At 39.3% G+C, this 19,448-nt stretch overlaps 1 protein-coding gene across 4 annotated transcripts in view; it reads right to left on the bottom strand.

The window, feature by feature from the left end:
• Positions 1-1,789: 1,789 nt before the first annotated feature.
• The window catches only part of Ist1 (IST1 factor associated with ESCRT-III), a 52,791-nt gene continuing 35,132 nt past the window's right edge, over positions 1,790-19,448 (bottom strand). For 3 of the 4 annotated variants that reach the window (XM_063247608.1, XM_063247609.1, XM_003471953.5), the window contains 9 exons: positions 12,461-12,563; positions 11,048-11,228; positions 10,373-10,460; positions 8,796-8,879; positions 8,009-8,119; positions 6,882-7,085; positions 6,222-6,314; positions 4,981-5,029; positions 1,790-3,797 (listed from right to left, as the gene is read on the bottom strand). In XM_063247608.1, coding sequence (XP_063103678.1) covers positions 3,601-3,797; positions 4,981-5,029; positions 6,222-6,314; positions 6,882-7,085; positions 8,009-8,119; positions 8,796-8,879; positions 10,373-10,460; positions 11,048-11,228; positions 12,461-12,563 — 1,110 coding nt within the window. In that variant the 3' untranslated portion in view covers positions 1,790-3,600. The remainder of the gene's footprint in view (positions 3,798-4,980; positions 5,030-6,221; positions 6,315-6,881; positions 7,086-8,008; positions 8,120-8,795; positions 8,880-10,372; positions 10,461-11,047; positions 11,229-12,460; positions 12,564-19,448) is intronic. The other variant, XM_063247610.1, reaches the window with a different exon arrangement.

Below are 19,448 nucleotides of genomic sequence, written 5' to 3' on the forward strand. Positions count from 1 at the left end.
TGGTCACAAAACTGTACAAGGCAGTTATTGAAGGCTGTTTGTATGATTTTTCCCCCTCTAAAGTTCTCTCCGCTTTTGCTTTTCTATGCAGTAGTTGACCTGCTCATATCCTGCCTAGTTGCATCAATGAGTTCTTTAGTTTTCTCAGTTCTTTACTCCTTTCATCTACGATGTCCTGCTTAAACCTTCACAGTCATACAGTCCTGTGTGGATTCCACTGGCACTGAGCTGTAAGAAGGGGCTGGATTTTGGTCTGGTGCTGACAGGGAACTTGCTGCCATTCACTGCATTCAAACTGCACTATTTCTATTTACAGCTAATACTCATCTCAGTGAGCCTATTACTTTCCCCCACAAACTACTAACCCAAACCAGTCTTTCTACTCAACATAACAGGCAAAGTAGGCTTATCACAAATGTTCTGAGAAGTTTACACTAATAAAAGCATTACACAATGTGTACGTATACCAAAACATCAAATGGCACCCCATAAATATACACAAGCCTTTTCTGCTTTCAATATAACTGTACAACATTAAGGAAAAAAGCGGGAAAAAAAATCTTGCGCGTTAATTGGTCAACGGGAATTTTAAGTGGATGGATACAGTGGTGCTTGGAAATAGCGTCACAGACTTGGTTCACAGTGGTGGTGTAGGTAAAAATTGAGTAAGTTATTACAGTTTAAAAGTGTCCCAGTTTAAAAAAAAAAGGGCCAATATAAGGGAACATAAGAATCACGTAGAAACTATTCTAAATAAAACCTGAATTTGTAAAGATCCTTTGATGCAGAAAACCAGGGGGCAAAGGTCAATACTCAGACCTTTAAAAATGTTAACTGGAAAAAATACTAAATTTTTTAATGATTTTTTAAATTGGAACCTTCCTGTGTTCAGAGAATCTCCACATGGTGGCAGAGGTGGTTTTTCATGATCACTTCTGGTATGGATAATTTCCATATGTGTTGGCACATCTTGAGGCTTCTATGTTAAATATATTTTCCAGACCTACCAAAACTCAGATGGAATCTGAATAATTTACAATTTCACTACAATTCAACTACTTTCTATAAAAACTGTTGAGGTCAAAATACTTTATCATCATCTTATGTCCACTTAAAATTTAGTACCCTTTGGGGCCTCAATCTAGTTTCTAATGCATGTTGGCTTAAGAACACGCACCACATGCGGCACATAGCTTGCTTATGGGGTAGAAACTCAGATGTCACTGTAAGTGTACAGTGACACAATCACTGTAAGTCTCTCACTGTTTTCTGAGGTCTCTGCATTACACCCAGTCCTGGGCGCCTTTCTGGTGCTCACCAGTGTCATAGTGATGGTTCTAGTGATTAGCAATCTTTTTTGTTTTGGCCATTCTCATGGCCTTTGGAAAACAAAGTCCCTTTAGGTGGGTGACTCTTGCTCATTAACTACCAGATAAACTATCATGGTTTTCCACCATCAGAAAAGGAAAAGCATTGCAGACTTAACATAATGCACAAAATCAGAATTTTAGTTCCAACAACTTTTCCCAGGAAACCAAAGTTGCCAGGACATTATGCTCTGTAGCCACTGTCTCATAAATATATAGCTGATGCTTGACTATTAAGGAGTAGAAGTAAAAAATACTGTGTATGGAGTAAATCACTAAAGAAGTACATCTTTACCATGCACTATTTACTATTTTTTATGTTTAGTACATTTTTACTCTAAAAATTAGTAACAATCTCAATTTTTCTCTTTTTTCTCCATTTGTCTTTGAATATTCAGAAAGAAGCTGCACTGACAACTATGTTGCTATAGAAGTTTTCAATTTTATTAGGAATCTGGAAGCACCAGAACCCCTCATCTGAGAAGTAGCAATAACAGATATCAATGACACTAAAGTATGAGACAGTGAAGTATCCTAATCTTGTTACCTCCTTACTTTGGTTTAGTTCTTCCTAGTATATTACTTATCTTTGCATGGCATAGTTTAGGAAATTATTTATAGATGCATATAAAATTCTGTCTTAATTCTGTAAGTTACCAAGGAATCAAAGTTCCCTGGGCTCCAAGTTCTTGTTTGTGGATCTTGGCACTGTTTGGAAGAGAGTAACACTGTAAAAATAACAACGGTAATAAACCAGCTCTGCTGCAAGCAGTAAGCAACAGGACACTGATCATCCATGCCCCAGGAAAGCTATAGGAAATGAGTAAGTCAGTGGTGAGCCCATTACAATCATAAGATGTACAATCATGAGATGTGGCTGAAGGGGTGTCCTAACACAGACAAGGAACCAACAAACTCACAGATGCTACCTTGGCTTTTAAGTTCAAAGAGGACACTAAAGGGCTCTATGTATGCTCATTACTAGGGGAGCCAACGGTAAAGGCTGACTCTGGCTTGTGTACCAATGTGAGCTGCTTGCTTAAAATATTCTCCACTAAAACCTAAATTCATACTTTATCATTTGACCAACAGTGGAGAAAGCAAGACATCAGATCTTTAACTTTATTAGCAGCTACTAAGCTATGAGATACAAACCAATCAAAAACACTAAAGAAAAGTTACTTGAAACAGATATACAGATACATTACATGGAAGCCAACCTTGTGGGGAAGGATGGGCCTACCGTGGGCACAAAGGAGCACGAGTTATAACAGAGTCTCATTCACCCAGGAAAGCAATGAGTTACAGCCACAAGGGCACTAAAAGTTTGAGATCACTTTTTCAAGATTCCTTTAATCATGAAGTTTTCAAATGAAAACAGGTGTCTGTCTTCTTCTGTAGGTTTTCCAGCTCACTACCCAAGAGACTTGAGTACATCTATTAAGGCAGTTGGAAGCCCACCATAGGCTCAAATGGCACCTTCTATCCAGTATGTTACCTGTCCCCTTCCTTTGCTAGTATCATGCTATGGGGAAAAGTAAATTTCTGTAGTGCTATCTTCGGGTAAAAGAAACACGGCATTCAAAATAAAACAAAAGGCCACAGAGGGCTCCCTGAGAATCCAGTAGAATGAAGAGAGGCCTTCAACTTTTTCCAAATAAACTTTGCAACTGGATCCAGATGGAACAGTGCCCTGCAGCGAGTAGTGTATATGCCATGAAGAGGGCCCAGCTTCTAGGAACTGTTACTATGACTTCCTGAACCATTTTCTCTCTTACTCGTGAGAAAACACACCACAACCTTGTGTCTCACCACAACTGCCCTCTACAGAGGGGTTTGTTTCTAAGTCTGGAACTTCAACACAGGGCTAAGACACTTCATGAGATGCTTTTCCCTCTTCAGCCATCTCTGGCAGCTCTCACCACACGTTTCATCTTCTCATTCCCCCGGGGAGGGCTAGGTCACAGGAGAACCTGGGATCCCTCTAACAGGAAACAGGCACAGCTGCCAGGAGCCAGCTGCTCTGGCCTCAGAGTGTCCAGATGTTAGTCTCTTAGGATCAGTAGAGAACTGGGAAGCAACAGAATCTGGTAGAGTAGGAAAGAGTCCCCAGAAGGAGTGTGCTTGGTGATGATTAATAGATGAAACAGAAATCCATGGAGATTCTTTGTGTACAAGGAGAAACTGCGCAGTTTCATCTCCCCGAAGTTGGAGGCATTCTAGGTTAAGAGACCTATGTTTTCTTTTTCAGCTCTTCAAATCTCCGGGAAAGATCATCAAAGTCAATGTCTTCAGATGCTGAGGTGCCGCCGCCAGCAGATGCCGTCGGTAGTGTGTCTGGCACAGATGGCAACTCTGGTAGGACAAAGTTGTAGTTATCTGCAGGTCTAGGAGGGGCTTTTGCAGCTGCTTCAGGCTTGGGTCCAGGACCTAATTAAACCAGGCAAGCACAATGTTAAAAGCAATAATGTGGCTCAGGTGTCACAATGTCTTTAGGCGGGGAGTGAGGAGTGGTGATTGGGGGTACATGTCAAAATTTAGACAAAAACATCTACATTTCTTAATTATAGTTGAATCTTAGCTACTATACTTTCAAACAGAGAGAAACAAGTTTAAGGTAAGTTAAAGTATGGTACATAGGGCCAGGTCCAAAGATCAGTAAGAGACTGCTATTTCACAAAGCTCAAGTCCCATAAAAACCAAGTCCAAAGTGAGGTACTAGCATTTATATAGCAAATATTGCTTCCATAAGAACTACTTTTTAAAACTTTAAGGAGGAATTTTTTATAAGATTTAATTGCCTGTTCTGTATTTCTAGTCTTCCATTTTGTATTTTTTAGTAAAACTATCCTCTTCTCTCCCTGCAGTATGCTTTTACTTAAAGTTCTAGAACAGGCAAAACTAAATGATAGTAAGTCAGAACTGAATGAGGGTAGAACTGACTGGAAAGAAACACAAGAACTTACCTTGTAGTGGTGAGTCTGGGTATAAATCAAACTATACAAAGTCTCTTTCTTACATGTAAGTTATGCCACAACAGAATTAATTGTTTTAAAGCTGTGGTTTTGGAGTGGTAATAATTGAGCGGATGGCTTATACAAACATTCACGATTTGTGCCTGTTTTTCTCTCCTGAATGTCTCTTTCTTCACATTCTACTGTGGGTGTGGTGTTTTGAGATAGGAGCTCGCTGCATAGGCCAGTGCAACCTTAAACTATGTATCCCAGGCTGGCCACACATTCACAATCTTCCTGCCTCAACTCCCAAATGCTGAAATTACAAGTGTGTGCCACCATGCATGGCTTAACACCCCACCTTTTTTAAAAAAAAGTTTAATTTCCAGGTTCCACGTAGCACCAACAAGAACCTGAAAGTGACTGAAAAGCTAGAAGACAAAAAAGTCAGAACTAAGTGGAAAGTAACAGTAATACCATCGGGCAGAAACAGAGAACTTGGGAGATACTTTTTATGTTTTGAAGAAAGAAATGCTGGACCCTGTACCAGCCATACTACAATTAGGGAAAGGGCAGGGTACACATGGATAGCATGCCATGCACACAGAATGAACAATGAGAAAATGGCAGAGGGTTCAACACTGGGTCTTCTCACTCACCAACAATCTGTGCAGAAGAGATATTCTTATCAGCATTAATGTCATCAACCTGCAACACAAAGATTGTTACAACAGGAAAAAGCAATGGCATCACTAGAGAAAGTAACAATATTGATGCAGCTGTGTTTCCCACAGCTAAGCTACTCCAAAGAAATGCCACTCTACTTCCACACATCCTTTTTACTTTCTTTTTAAAAAGCAGGAAAAAATACAAAAGTAGAAATCATGTGGTACTCTCAATTGCTCAACAAGAGCAAAGTTCTTAACACACTATGATCCCTTTTCTACCTTTGGGGCAAAGAGAAAGAACTGAACCACTGAATATATCTCTAAGAACCAAGTCCTGAAATGCTAATGAAGATCTTCTACCTCATTTCTACAAACAGTTTAAAGCCATGCTTTGACACATGCAAGACTAATGCAGCAGGGGGAGGAGAAAAAAAATTCAGGCCCAAAGTAAAAATGCATCAGCTAGAGATTAAAGCTAATGGAAAGAAAATAAGATTAGGGATAGGGATTACTTTATAAATGAATGATTTACATAGCAACTGCCATACCCATATGTTTTCTCAGTAAAGTATCTGATAAAAACAAGTCTCAAAAAGCATATACTAACTGAGGAAACAAGGTTGGCAGAAAATCTGATTCTGAAGCAAAGCAGTTATAACCATCTACAGTTCAAGAAATCATTACCACAGTAGCTATTTATGGAAGGTTTTTTTTTTATACTGGAAATTGAACTCATGACCCATGCTTGCTAGGCAGGTGCTATGCTACTGAGCTATATCCCCAGCTTATGGAGGTTTTAACTACAAGACTGAAATGTGAAATCAATGCCATATTCTGAAATTTACTAACACTTCTTAAGAATAAAACTCTGGTTATGATTCGAGTGTTGAAAACTAATAATAATTATAGTCCAACATAAAAGACTATTCCAGCTCAATATGCTTGTCTGTCTAGCTAGCTGAATACATGTAACTGGTTAATAAGACACTACAACCCTGTAAAAACTGCAGCTCTTTCCTGACTCCTGGCTTCACTGCAGACAAAGCATGCCCACCAGTATAGCTGCTGCAGCTTCTACCAACACCACCCCATGTCCAGGGCAGTGTAGAAGCAAAAGAAAAATCCCAAAGCAAGGACAATGCCAATGCTAGAGTTGATCAAAACTTTGCCTTCCCTGTGGTCTTCATGTGATTCACTCTCCTGTTGCTTATAAAAGAAGCTCAGGCACTTACAGATTCATACGATGGGGGAGTGGCTGGTATCTGAGGTGGATGAATATTTGGAAAGGCCTGATAAGTTCCCACTGGCAATCCATTGAAATCTGACTGCAAGGGGGAAAAAGGCAGTATCAGAGACACTGGGCTTGATTTGCAATTTCTGAAGAGGGAAAATACATAATATATGTATTCAGAATGAAGATAAATGTATTCAAGATCTCCCTACCAAAAAATGCTCAAAAGGGCCAAATGTTGTCGGAAGAATTTCAAGATTTTTAAAGATCTACAACCAAAGGCTATTTTTCAAATCTAAATTGCTTCAATGTCTGTCTAGAAGGGGAAAATTCTAATCAGACTTTCTCATTACCAATGCCTACTAATGACTTGCCTATAAATATGGTTTTTCTGCCTCATAATAAATGGAAAAAACTATTAGCATGACATCAAAAGATGTTCAATAACCCTGTATTTAAAATATTTTTGGAGAATACTCTATATACTTTTCTATTTTGTTACAGCTAAACCAAGACTGAATATCTTTTTTCATAATATGACCACTAACCTAATATCAAATATCATTGCTAAATGCTCCCAAAAAACTCTAATACCCAAGTGCATTCAGAGGCCCTATTTGTGATTTCTTACAGTTTACATCTACATTTCATATATACTTACTGGTCCCTTTGGCAATGGATATGAGAAAGGAGTGTTAGGAGATGGCATGGGCATAGGCATAGGCATGGGCATTGGCACTGTTCCATCATGTCCACCAACAGGTGCTGTGAACCCGCCACCTCCTCTTCCAGGACCACCTTTCTTCACATCATCTGTAAATCCAACGTCAATGAGATCGGTTTCTACCCCAGGAGGAGCTTCTGCCTGAGAAAAAGAGGGAAACTTGTATTACTAACCCATCATCCCAGGTTTCCAAGGAAGCAGACTGTAAGAGGTACAGATTGACAAAGTTTGCTGCACAGTGCTCTTGAGACTAACACTTGAAGGGAAAGCAAAGCAAGGGTGTGGCAGATGGACAGTGATGTGAGGGGACAACATTGGACTGCAAAGCAGTCACAAGAGAGGACTCTGCCAATTCCCCAGGGAACCCTGGAGCTGGACTGGACCTACAAAGATGTCCCCAAACAGAAGAAAGGCACAAGGTCTTTTAAACTAAACTAACTAAACTAAACACAGGCTGCCTCTCCCAAAGACTCTGGATGAAGCGGTACTTTTCAGGATAGGGCCATCTCTGAAGAAATACTCAACTGTGTATGAGATGCCAATTATCAACATTTTTGAAAGTTGAGAAAATAAATGTTTCTGTGTTAATGTCTGTCTGGAGGTAGGGAATGTGAGCAGTACACCAAAGCTGCTTCAATACCCCATCAATCTTATCTGCTAGATAATTATTACTTGCCTATTTACCCTTAGAAACAAATCTCCTATTCTGAAAGTCTATGTACATTCTCAGTTCTGGCCTGAGGTGGCCAGATGAACTGTTTAGGTCTTGCTAGCTACGGGGGATTTGCAATTCCTTCAAGTTCACTAGAAAGTAGTAACAATGCCACTTTACATTTATATCAAAGCTTGCAACTTCTCAAAAGTACTTTCAGTCACTCATATAATCTGATCCTTAACTACCTAGACAGATACACAGCCATAGTTAGTCTTACCCAAATAACAAAGTCTTAAAACTTACACATACCAACTTAAATTAGTGCAAAGAGTATGTATGGTTGGTTTTTTTTTTCAAAGAAAATCATCTCAAGAGACTCATTTTCCTTTGTGCTCTGGGATAAACTTACCATGACCACAGAGTCAGGTTCATAGGGTACATTGTAATTCTTGGCAATTTCAATCAGGTATCTCTCCACTAGGATTTTGGGTGGGGCTTCCACACTCAGTTTATGCATTAGCTGTAAGAAGACTAAAGGTTAAGATGTATCTCTTCCAACCAGCCCAATTCTAACCTGTCTCTTTTTAAACTTAGTTTCTCTTAGAAGCAAAATTGAGAAACAGGACCAAAGCAGTTACATGACTTTTTCTTTTCCAGAGTCACCAGTACAATATAGAACCCTATCTTGCACATTCTCTAGTTATAAATGGTTCATGTATTAATAAAAGACTAACATTATGGCCTTTCACACTTGTATTCATCCCTTCTCCCTACTTCCCATGTTTATAGCTCATAAAGGGCACAAAGGAGGGGGAGGGGAAGTCAGCAATCACAGAGCATTATGATCAGAGAGGCTGTGCAGAGGAAAGGAGATGATTACGCTGTCACCTACCCAGGCTTTCTTCTCAACCCCGCTATGAAACACACAGCCCCTGATTAACTCAGCTATTCAGTGGTACTAGCATCACTGCAGGCAGTAAAGTAAACCACTCCCATGCAAGTACAGTGGCACACGCGTGTAATCCCTGATAGTTGTGACACTGAACGGGAAGATAGCAAATTCAAGGCCAGCCTGGGTAATTTAGCAAGTCATGGGTTTAACGGAGGGATAGTAGGTGGAGGGATGGCACATAAAGATGGGGACACAGGACAATACCCTCATAGACTGCTTCACATTTACCAAGTACATTCATTACCCGGTCATTAACAGTTCCAATCTGGTTGGTCCTACATAACTTGCCATATTCTTTGCTGTACTTGGCACAGAGCTGATCAGCAACCTACAGAGGAAAAAAAGAGTAAATAAAAACTGCTTATATTACTCTGTTTCAAGCTTCCTTGTGCCAACATCAAACATGCTTCATTACACAATTCTCCCAAAACTGAGGTATATAAAACATTAATTAATGAACTTGTTTATTTATCTATCCAACAAGCAACAACCAAATACCAAAAACTATTAAAAGCATTATCATATGCACTATAACACAGTGAACAAAAACTCTGTTCATAATCATAAGTGTCTCACCAAATAGTAGTTACAGATAGTATATAACTATAACCATGATAAGTGTTACAAAGGGAAGGCATACCACAGTATTATCAGCATATAATGGGAGAGTTGTATCTGATCAGAAAGTTAGATGAGCTTGCCTGAGGCTTTGCCAAGATTTAAAAATGACTAGAAGTTAATTGAATAAGAAGGCAAGAGCATTCAAGGAAAAACCAACAGCATGTGAAAAGGCCTCCTGTAGTTAATACATGGCTAACATTCAAGTGTGAAAGTCAGGAGTATGCTGAGAAATGAAGAAAGCAAGCAAGTGAAGCCAGGTGTGGTGGTGCACTCCTATAATCCCAACACTTGGGAAGCTCAGCCTGGAGGACTGCTGCAAGTGTGAAGCCAGCCTGTGCTACATAGTAAGTTCAAGGCCATTCTAAATTATGTAATGAGACACCCCCCGCAAAAAAAGTGTGAGACCCGACAATGCAAGGCCATATAGGTCACATCATCATACCATGCTTTGTTTCTAGCGGTAGTGATAGGATTAGATCTGATATTTGAACAAAACCCCCAGGTAGTTCTTATGGCATGAATAGACTAAGGAAGCTAAAGTAGATGTAGGAAGAAAGAAGCTACAAAAATTCAGGAAGGAGATAATAATGGTACTGTATGGTTCCAACATTCTGGGAGTCCAGAAGAAGAACTTCTTACTATGTATTATGTGAACTATCACAAGTACCAAGTACTACAAATTTTCATTTGTCTTTTGACCTTTTTTTTTGCATTGTATACAGGGTTTAAATATTTTTATTACATTATCATTCTTTGTTTATGGCTTTTTGGTTCAACAACATATTTAAACCTTTTCCAGTAAGAGACTGTTTTCAAATGAGTATGGGGAAAGTTTATATAAGAAGCAGTTGTCTCTTCTCTCCTACTCATAAAACCTGGTATCTACCTTGTCCTCTATCTTTCATCAGAATATCGGAGATTAAAACATAGAAAAAGTAATTTAAAAGACAAAATTGAAGGAAATAAAATTAAAGATGCTTAAAACTCTACTCCTTAAAAATATTCAAATTTGCTTTACAAAAATGCTATTTGGCTTTGTAATATAAGGTATGAAAAGGAAAAACAACTTTACAAAGCCTATTTCAGTAGTGGCAGAAGGATACAAAAAAAACCTTGTTGAATAAGCAGAAGTGACTCATAATAACAAACCTTTCTGACACCTGAGAAACCACAGACACCACTAACAGAGGTTGTACTCACTATTTTTAACTCGGCCACTTCTGACTGGAGTCGAGGAGCAGCCCAGATCAGTGTAGACACAGATTCAGCCAGACCAGAATCTAGCTCTCTAATAAGGAAAAAAATTAATATAGCATTTTAAAAAACAAACCAATGTAATCCTTGGTATTCTATACTTGTTTTCCTCTTAAGTTATTTTATAACTCTCACTGGATTCTCAAGATAATTCTAACCTTGTAAGCATTTCTTTACCCTATTTTAAATTTGGGGAGATTCAAACTAAGAAATCCAATAGTCAGGAAATAGCTAAGCCAAGTCTCAAATTTAGAGGCCGGACACGGTGGCATATGCCTATGATTCCAGCACTTGGAAGCTAAAGCAGGAGGACTGCCTCGAGTTCGAGGTCAGCCTGGGTTACATAGTGAGTTCAAAGCCAGCTTGGACTCCCTAGGGAGACCCTGTCTCAAAAAGACCAAAAAATAAAACAAAAAAACCTCAAACTTAGGCCTCTTGATTTCAGATTCTTTTCTTTTCAATAGATTGCTACATTGAGAACACATCTTCAAATGGCTGGAAAAAGGTACCTGCGGATGACCTTTGTGCCACCCCCTTACATGTACATGTAAAAAAGAGACCAGTATTATTCCTCTCTCAAATTTCAGAAGTGACTTAAGCCTGTGAATCAAAATATCTTACTTCATAGATTGAATGAGGCCAAACCGAGCCAGCAGGAGGTCACAGTATAGTTCCAGGATCTCCATGGCCTCCACAAGGTAGTCTTCCCGGATAATGTGCTCCACTCGGATTCGTGCTCGTTCATCTTTCCCAGCGGCCAGATAATCAGCGATCTCCTTCCTGGCTTTCTGAGCCAGTTCCGCTAAAGCAAAAATTCCACTCTAGTCACACACTCGTAGAGTACTACGACTAGGCCTCTAAGCAGAGCTCTATCCCAACAGGGAGAACTGGGTATTTCTACATCATCCTAACTCAGGGAGGGCAAACCTTTTAGCGCTTTCAATGATATAGTCTGCTACAGCACATGTGCCACATTTTTGCCACCACTCTCCTAGCTCATTTTGCCTTAGCTAATTACTTTCATCTGACTCCCAACTCAATTATTCTAAAGCTGCTACTCTGTGTGAGAATATAGTATTTAGCCTGACATTTCCAACTCGGAGTCGTATTACTATTCTATGACCAAAATACATTTATCTCTAGATACCTGTTATAGTTTGTGTCTAAGTGGGCCCCCTAGCCTCATGCAATCATGGAGTGGCTTAATCTAGCATTTGTGATTAGTTTGTTGACTAGTACTCGGAGTGACCATGTGAATGCTGCACCCGCCCAGGAGTGCAGCTGGCACACAATGTAAGGTTTGCAGCAGCCATGAACAGTTGCCCCTCAGCCATGCCACCCCATCTTGAAGCCAACTGAGTATGGACTGAAACCTTCAAAAAAAAAACTAAGATAAGGGTCTGGGGATTTAGCCCAGTGGCATAAGCGCCTGCCTTGCAAGTGTGTGGTGGTGAGTTCGATCCCTGATACTAATAAAAACGAAAACAAAACAAAACAAAAAACTCAGATAAATAAACCTTTCCTTCCCTAATTTTGGTGTCAGGTATTTTGTCTCAGCAACAAGAGAAAAGTAACCAAGGCAGTATCCAAAAGGGATTGGTTCTAGAACACCCTGCAGATACCAAAATCCAAAGATGCTCAAGCCCCTTACATAAAATGTCACAGTATTTGCTTAGAACCTATGCATATCCAGTGTATTTTAAATCATCTCTAGGTTATTTATAACCATTAGAACATATAAATGTGTTGTAATACATTATTTAGGAATAATGGCAAGAAAAATCTGTACATATTACAAATATAATTTAAAGCAAGATATAGAACTTGTGAATTTGTAAGGTTCACACAACGTCCTTGTCTCAACAAAAAACATTTCAGTCTACTCAAAAAAGGCAGAAATGTATGCAAAGCTCAGAAAAACATGATGGCATTGAAACTTCACAGTGCTGGTCCCAAAGACGCAGAACTGGGGGAGGGCGGCACACAGTGATGTATGTTGGGAAAGAAAAGATAAACGGCTTATGCACTACTCACTTTTTTTTTTCTCCAGTAGTTTGAGGCGGTTTATGACTAATCTCAAATTGACTCGTAAACGCTCGGCTTTAAATCCAGAGCCCAGCATGCTGTGCTGTTCCTCCTAGAAAAAGAATCAATGAACAGAATGTTTGGAGTCAAAATTAGCTTAAGAACTAACACCATTTAAACCAGGTGTGGTGGTACATGCCTGTAATCCCAGCACTGGGATGCTGAGGCAGGATTACTGGCCAGCCTGAACTACATTAAGCGGGTTCAAGACCACCCTGTACTACCTAGCAAGACCCTGTTTCAACAAAACAAAACAACCAACTAAAAAACTGTAAAATAAATAAGCCTGACACTAAAAGTAGGGGTTTTGCCCTTCTTTTTGTTTTTGGTGTTGGATCTTGAACTTAGGCTAAGCTCGAGTGTTTTTCTAATACAGAAAAATGATAAGAACTCAATAACACTTTATTAAATATCATTTTGGCTGCTGTGTAAAGAACTGACTAGAAAAGGACAATATGGGAAACACGAAGTCCCCATGACAGTACAGGTAAGACAAGTCAGTAACTTAAGACCAGGGTAGTCAGCAGTGGCAGTAGTAGAGGAAACTGTATTTGAAATCTATTTTAAAGGCAGAGCTCAAAGAATCTGGAGGGAAAAAAAAATATGGTGAAAGATTAAATGGCTATTTAGGTAGTGGCAGGAGGAAGGGATGATAAAAAGATGGAAAAACAGGAAGGCCTTGGGCGTCTAAAAACTCTTGACAAGGGAGGTGACTGAAAAAAGATTAAATGTCATTAACATCTACTCATCTGCGAAGTGAAAAGTCCAAGAAAAAAGTGCTTTACAAAATTATACATGAGAAATTACCGAGATTTTCAGTGACCAGCAGTTAGTCAACAAAGCCCCTGCCTCTTACCCATAAGATCTGAAGTTCTACCCTTGAATACTGACTACCGTGAATTCTGGTTTTTAACACAGCACAGTATCTTTTGGTTTTTTTGAAACAGAGTCTTGCTATGTGATGTAGGATGGCTTTGAACTCACTTATATATCCTCCAGGCTGGCCTCAATCCCATGGCTATCCTCCTGCTCAGCCTCCTGAGTGATGGGAATACAGAAATGCACCACCATGCCCAGCTGCAGCACAGTATCTTTTTGTCACTTTTAATGCTGGACTCAAAATTAACTTTTTTTTTTTTAAGTCTTTTTTGAGGTAGAGTTTCATTATATGGTTCAGGCTGGTCTTGAACTCATTTTGTAGCCCAGGCTGGCCTTGAACTCACAGTGATCCTCCTGCCTCAGCCTCTTGAGTGCTGAAATTACAGGTGTGCACCACCATGCCTGGCTGAACTTGAAACTGAAAATATGTGGCACCCAGACCAATGCTGAAGATTAAACTGAGAGCCTTCACACTTTAACTATTATCAACCATCCTTCTCTTCCTCTTTTCTCCCCACTTCCCCAACAGGGTCTTGTTGAATCACTATGTTGCCCAAGCTTGGCTTGAATGTGCAATTCTGCTTCAGCCTCCCAGAATGCCTGGAGTATAGGCATGCACCTCCTCTCTTGGCTTACACTACATGTAATAATTAACTCAAGTCCTAGTTGAAAAACAGGGCTTGTATGTCACACAGTATCTCTCTGACCCACTATGCTGAATTATGATGTTCAATCCAAAGAACAAATACTTATTGATTGTATGTCACACTTGGGCTAGATGCTGGGGAAATAGTCTTTGTTCTCAAAAGGAACTTATGTTCTACTGGGGAGGAGGAACAGTTAAGAAAACTTAGCATTTGTAATGCTATTTAGTAAGGGCTATAACTCTTGAGTTTCTCAATCAGAAATTATTTTTGTCCTCAAGGGGACATTTAGCGATGACTGGAGACATTCCGGATTTTCTTAAATGGAGAATATACTACTGGCAACTGGTGGGGAGAGACCTGGGTGCTGTTAAACATCCTACAGTGAACAGGACTGTGTGCCTACAACAAAAAATTATCTGTCCAGAACTGAGAAGCCTAGAGAAATGAACCAACATAGAGAGAGGTTATGAAAGACTTTCTAGGAGGAGGGAAGGCTTACACTGAGTCATGAAAAACATGTTATCTGTGCAAGAGTGAATGTGAACATTCCAAGAAGAAAAGGTTGTATGTATAAATCCCAGGTACCAGAGAGAAAAAGGAGCTTGCAAAAGCTGCAAATTCAGTCCAGAGAAAGCATGGGATTAACTGCCATTTATGCCATAAACATACCTCTTGATCTTAAATTCAACATTTCAACTATAAGGTGTCAAGCACCACAGCAGATTCTGCTGCTAGCTAGCTCTAAATGATATCTCTGTTTTCAAGCTATTCATAAACAGAGACAGATGGGAAACAGAAAGACAAACATGAAAACGAACCACTACCAGTTACTCTATCAGGCTTTTGCCCAAGATCAGCCAGCAACTAAGAGTAAGGCTAAAAATAAAACCTAAATTATCTGAAATCAAAACCCAAGTAAACAAACAAACAAACAAAAACCCAAGTAAATAATCTTTATCATATAATATTACATCATTTTTGGCACAGTAAGTCACACAACAATGTATGTTTTTGTCTTTGTCTTTTTTTTTTTTTCACAAAGTCCTCACATTAAATGTCTTTGTCTTTTTATCATTACCAGGGATCGAACTCATGACTGCCTGCTTGCAAGGCAGGGACTTATGCCACTGAGCTAAATCCCCAGCCCCTAATGTAGATTTTTAACCTCTAACAAAGATTTACTCAACTCCTATTACACTGTAACAGGCACTCAAGATGTACCAGTAATGGAAAAACCAGGTTATTGCCTCAGGGGATTTATACTCAAGAAACACAACTATAGTACTGTATTTCAGTACCACAAAGAAATGGTGTTCTGAAGCTTATTACAGAGCATGTGATCTCCTCAACTATCTGCATGGAAGCTATCTCAAGATAACAAAACTGCAGCTCAAATACAAAGTCCAAGTTATGACAGAAAAATGTCAAGATTTCTGTGGTATTTTTTTAAATGACTTTTTCCCCCAGTACTAAACTCGGGGCCTTCACACTGAACAATCCCCAGCATTGCTTTTGTTTTTTATTTTGAAAAGGGATTTTACTAAATCACCTAGACTGGGCTCAAACTTGCTATTCTCCTGCCTCAGCCTTCCAGAGTGCTAAGATTGGTTTGGGTCACCACACCTGGCTTTCCATGTGATTCTAAAGTAGCCCAAGCTGGCACATAAAAGCTTCAGTTCCATGATGTGTCCATCTTTTTTCTTTTGTTGTTTGGGTTTGTTTGTTTTGTTGAGGCAGAGTTTTACTATGTAGTTCAGGCTGACCCAAAACTCATTTTGTACCCCAGGTTGGCCTCGAACTCACAGCAACCCTCCTGCTTCAGCCTCCTGAGTGTTGAGATTACTGGTATATGTGCCACCATTTCCAGCTGATGTTTTAAATCTTTACAAGAAAATTGCAGTCATATCTGTATTTTAAATATTTTCAAGAGGTTTAAAAACACAAAACTTTTTTTTTTTTTTGGTACCAGAGATTGAACTCAGGACTTTGTACTTGCCAGAAAGGGGCGTATGCCACTAAGCTGAATCCCCAGCCTTTTTTTTTTTTTTTTTCCTTTTTTGAGACAGGGTCTCACTATGTAGTCCAGACTGACTTCAAATTCAAAGTGAGCTTCCTGCCTCAGGGTCCCAACTGCTAGGATTACAGGCTTATACCACTATGCCCAGCTCAAACAAAACATTTTGACAAAATAAATTCCATATCTATGAACCTCTAAGGAGATAATGAGAGCTTCATGGGTATTTTTGTATCAAAATATTTACTACCTTTTTTTTCCTTTGATTTTTTGAGACAGGGTTTTGCTATTATAGTTTAGGCTGGCCTTGAACTCACAGAAATCCTCCTGTTTCAGCCTCCCAAAGGCTGGGATTACTGGTATGCACCACCATGCACAGCCACTACCACACTTTAGGACCAAAAAAATTATAATAACGAAATGTATTAATCATCAATATTATCAGTTAAACAATTAGAATTTGGTGGAATTTTATATAACCTTATAACACTTTTTAAAAGGCACTTATGGACATGAGAATATTTTAATACAGGTAGCTTAAAAAACAAGTTGTAAACCAGGCATGGCGGTATGCTCTGAAATCTCAACCTCTGGTAAACTGACAAGAGGGTTGCCAAGTTTGACTCTAGCCTGGCAATTTAACAGGACTCTGACTCAAAAAACAAAAAGGCTGGGGATATCGTACAGTGTAAAGGCCCTGGGTTTGATCAATCCTCAGTACTCCACTGCCAAGTAACAAATCAAAACAAAGAAACCCACCCGTGCATAAATGAAAGTTAGACTTCAAGAAGGGAGCGGCTGCTAAGGATATAGCTCAGTATGTAGTAAAGTGTTTGCCTATTACAAATGACAACCCAGATTTAATTCTCAAGACCACAAAGAAGAAAAAGATTTAGCCATATTTATATGTAAGCTTCTCTCAAATGAAAGGCATTTGAATGTTTAAGCCAATGTAAAATGCAAATCTATCTTGAAAGCATTTAATTTTAAATTTCTACATCAAAAGAATATAAAAACTTGCTCTTTTAGAGAAGAAAAATACTCATCAAAAGATATTAACAATTGTAAAAAACAAGTTTAAAATAGTCTGTTTTCAGGAAAGGGAATTTCATAGCCTAAGGATGTGACTGTGCCATAGCAGAGGTCTCTAAAGAAAGAGGGTAGTCAAGTAGTGAGGAATTCACTAGCAAACTCTGAAAAAGCACTGTCAGTTAAAAAGTTACAACTGTAATCATTTGCTTTAAAAAAAAAAAAAAAAAACAGCCTATTTATAGAAGCACTGGGATAAAAGGGGTTAGGCACCTGCAGAACAGACTGACTCAGTACTCAGTCAATGAGGAAAGGAAACGGGAACTGCACATTAGGATTTATACTGCTCTTTGTAATCACTGTGAGGATGTCTGTCTGTTGGGCTGGCATGCTATTTTTGCAAGAATGAGAAAAAAGTCTTGGTTTCACTATTCTTCCTGCCTCTAGTCTATTCTTTGGGTTGGCACACATGATGGTATTTCTCATACAATCAAGAGTAATTTATTACAAGCCAAGTGTGCTTATAATCCCAACACTCAGAAATCTGAGGCAGGAAGGTCCCTTACTTTGAGGGCTGCCTGGGCTTCAAAGTGAGTTCAAGGCCAACCTGAACTGCATAGTGAAACCCTGTTTCAAAAGAAAAAAAAAGTGACATTACAATAGATATCAAAAAGTATCTATGGCAGCACACTTAGCCCTGGATTCCATCCCCAGCACCAGAACAGAAAGGGAACAGCTACTTAAAATGAGCTACATACATACCAAAGGACCATCTTAGCTCCTCACTGCCCATACCCACAACTCAAAGGAGATGAGATTTATTTTTAGCGCCCATTTCAGCAATCCTTGCAGAGTTGGCAGCTTGGTGGGAGGGCCCGGACAGAGGAAAGGTGAGCAGAAGCAGAGAAAGGAGGCATGGGGCAAGACTGGGCAAGGTGCACAGGCTTACGATCCCAGCACTTGGAAGGCTGAGAGAGCTTGTCTCAAACCAAACCAAACCAAACCAAACCAAACCAAGAAGCAATGGGGAGGGAAATATGCCCTAGGAGTTAACATCTCCCATGACTCTTCCCACACCACACCACCTGTAATGCCTGTAATGACCATATATTACAATCACCTTTCAACCCACCCCATCTCTAACCAGCTTTGGGATATCCAGATATAAGCCATAACAAAGACACAAGAAACAAGTAAAACAGTAATGTGCAAAGTGTGAATGTCTATTTCACATAACTGCCTAATGATCACATAATTGCTCAACATCCATCAACACTAGTTTGGGACCATATTTAGCCTAAAATGAAAAGATTTCAATCTCAACAATAAGAGACTCTGAAGACAAAAAAAAAAAAAAAAAAAAAGGCGCTAAAATTCTTTAAAAGTTATGCTGCAAACAGAAATCAAGCTTGGTAGTGGTGTGTACACCTGTAATACCAACACTTTCAAGGACAACATGGAAAAAGCTGAGTCAAAGACCAGCATGGACTATATAGCAAGACCCTATCTCAAAATTAAGTAAGTACATCAAACTCTGTCACTGAGGTTGAAAACACTCAATAACAACTTAAACCGTAAGTAACATTACAAGGCAAACAATATTGGGAGGTAAATATGCAATAAGTTTATGTATTAGCAGGACAGCCGGGGAGAAGTGGGGAGGTACAGCTCAGGGGAGAGTGTTCACACTTGTGCAAATGCATGAGGCCCTCACTTCAATCTCCAATCCCACAACAAGAAAAAGAAAACAAAATGAACCCCCCCCCCCAAAAAAAACAGTGGTAAGGAGTGTGTGAGGAAACTGGAACATACTCAAACTTGCTGACAACATAAATTAGCACAATCTTTGCAAACGCAAATATCCTGAATACGTATGCTGAAGAGCAAATTGAATGTGTACAGAAGACTATCTGAGAATGAAGGAATGCAATATTCCAATAATTGGAATGATTAAATTGAGACATTTATTTGATGGACTATTTGGCAGCAGCGTTGAGGGGAGACTTCTTAAACCACTGGCATTCTTAAAGCCTTTTTTTTGTGTGTGTGGCGTGAAATGAACTCAGGATCTCATGCCTGCCAGGCAGGCGTTAAGCCACTAAGCTAAATCCCCAGCCCTTCAAAATATTTCTTAAAGAATAGAGGATGTCCATGATGTGGGGCTTTTAAAAATCAAAGTAAAATGGAAGTACAGCAGTGACAGCCAAGTTTCTAGAACTTTCAATGATAACAGTCAGCTGCTATATATGTGCCACAAGTTCACCACCACTGATACTACATATTCAGTATGATCCCACCGTCTATGTGTACTTAAATGCACCCCCCTTCAGTATCTCCCTCTCCATATTATGATGCCTTTTTTTGCTTT

This window comes from Cavia porcellus, unplaced genomic scaffold (assembly GCF_034190915.1).
Source record: "Cavia porcellus strain 051 isolate PalLab524CR breed Dunkin Hartley unplaced genomic scaffold, mCavPor4.1 scaffold_4, whole genome shotgun sequence".
In the NCBI taxonomy this organism is placed as follows: Eukaryota; Metazoa; Chordata; class Mammalia; order Rodentia; family Caviidae; genus Cavia; species Cavia porcellus.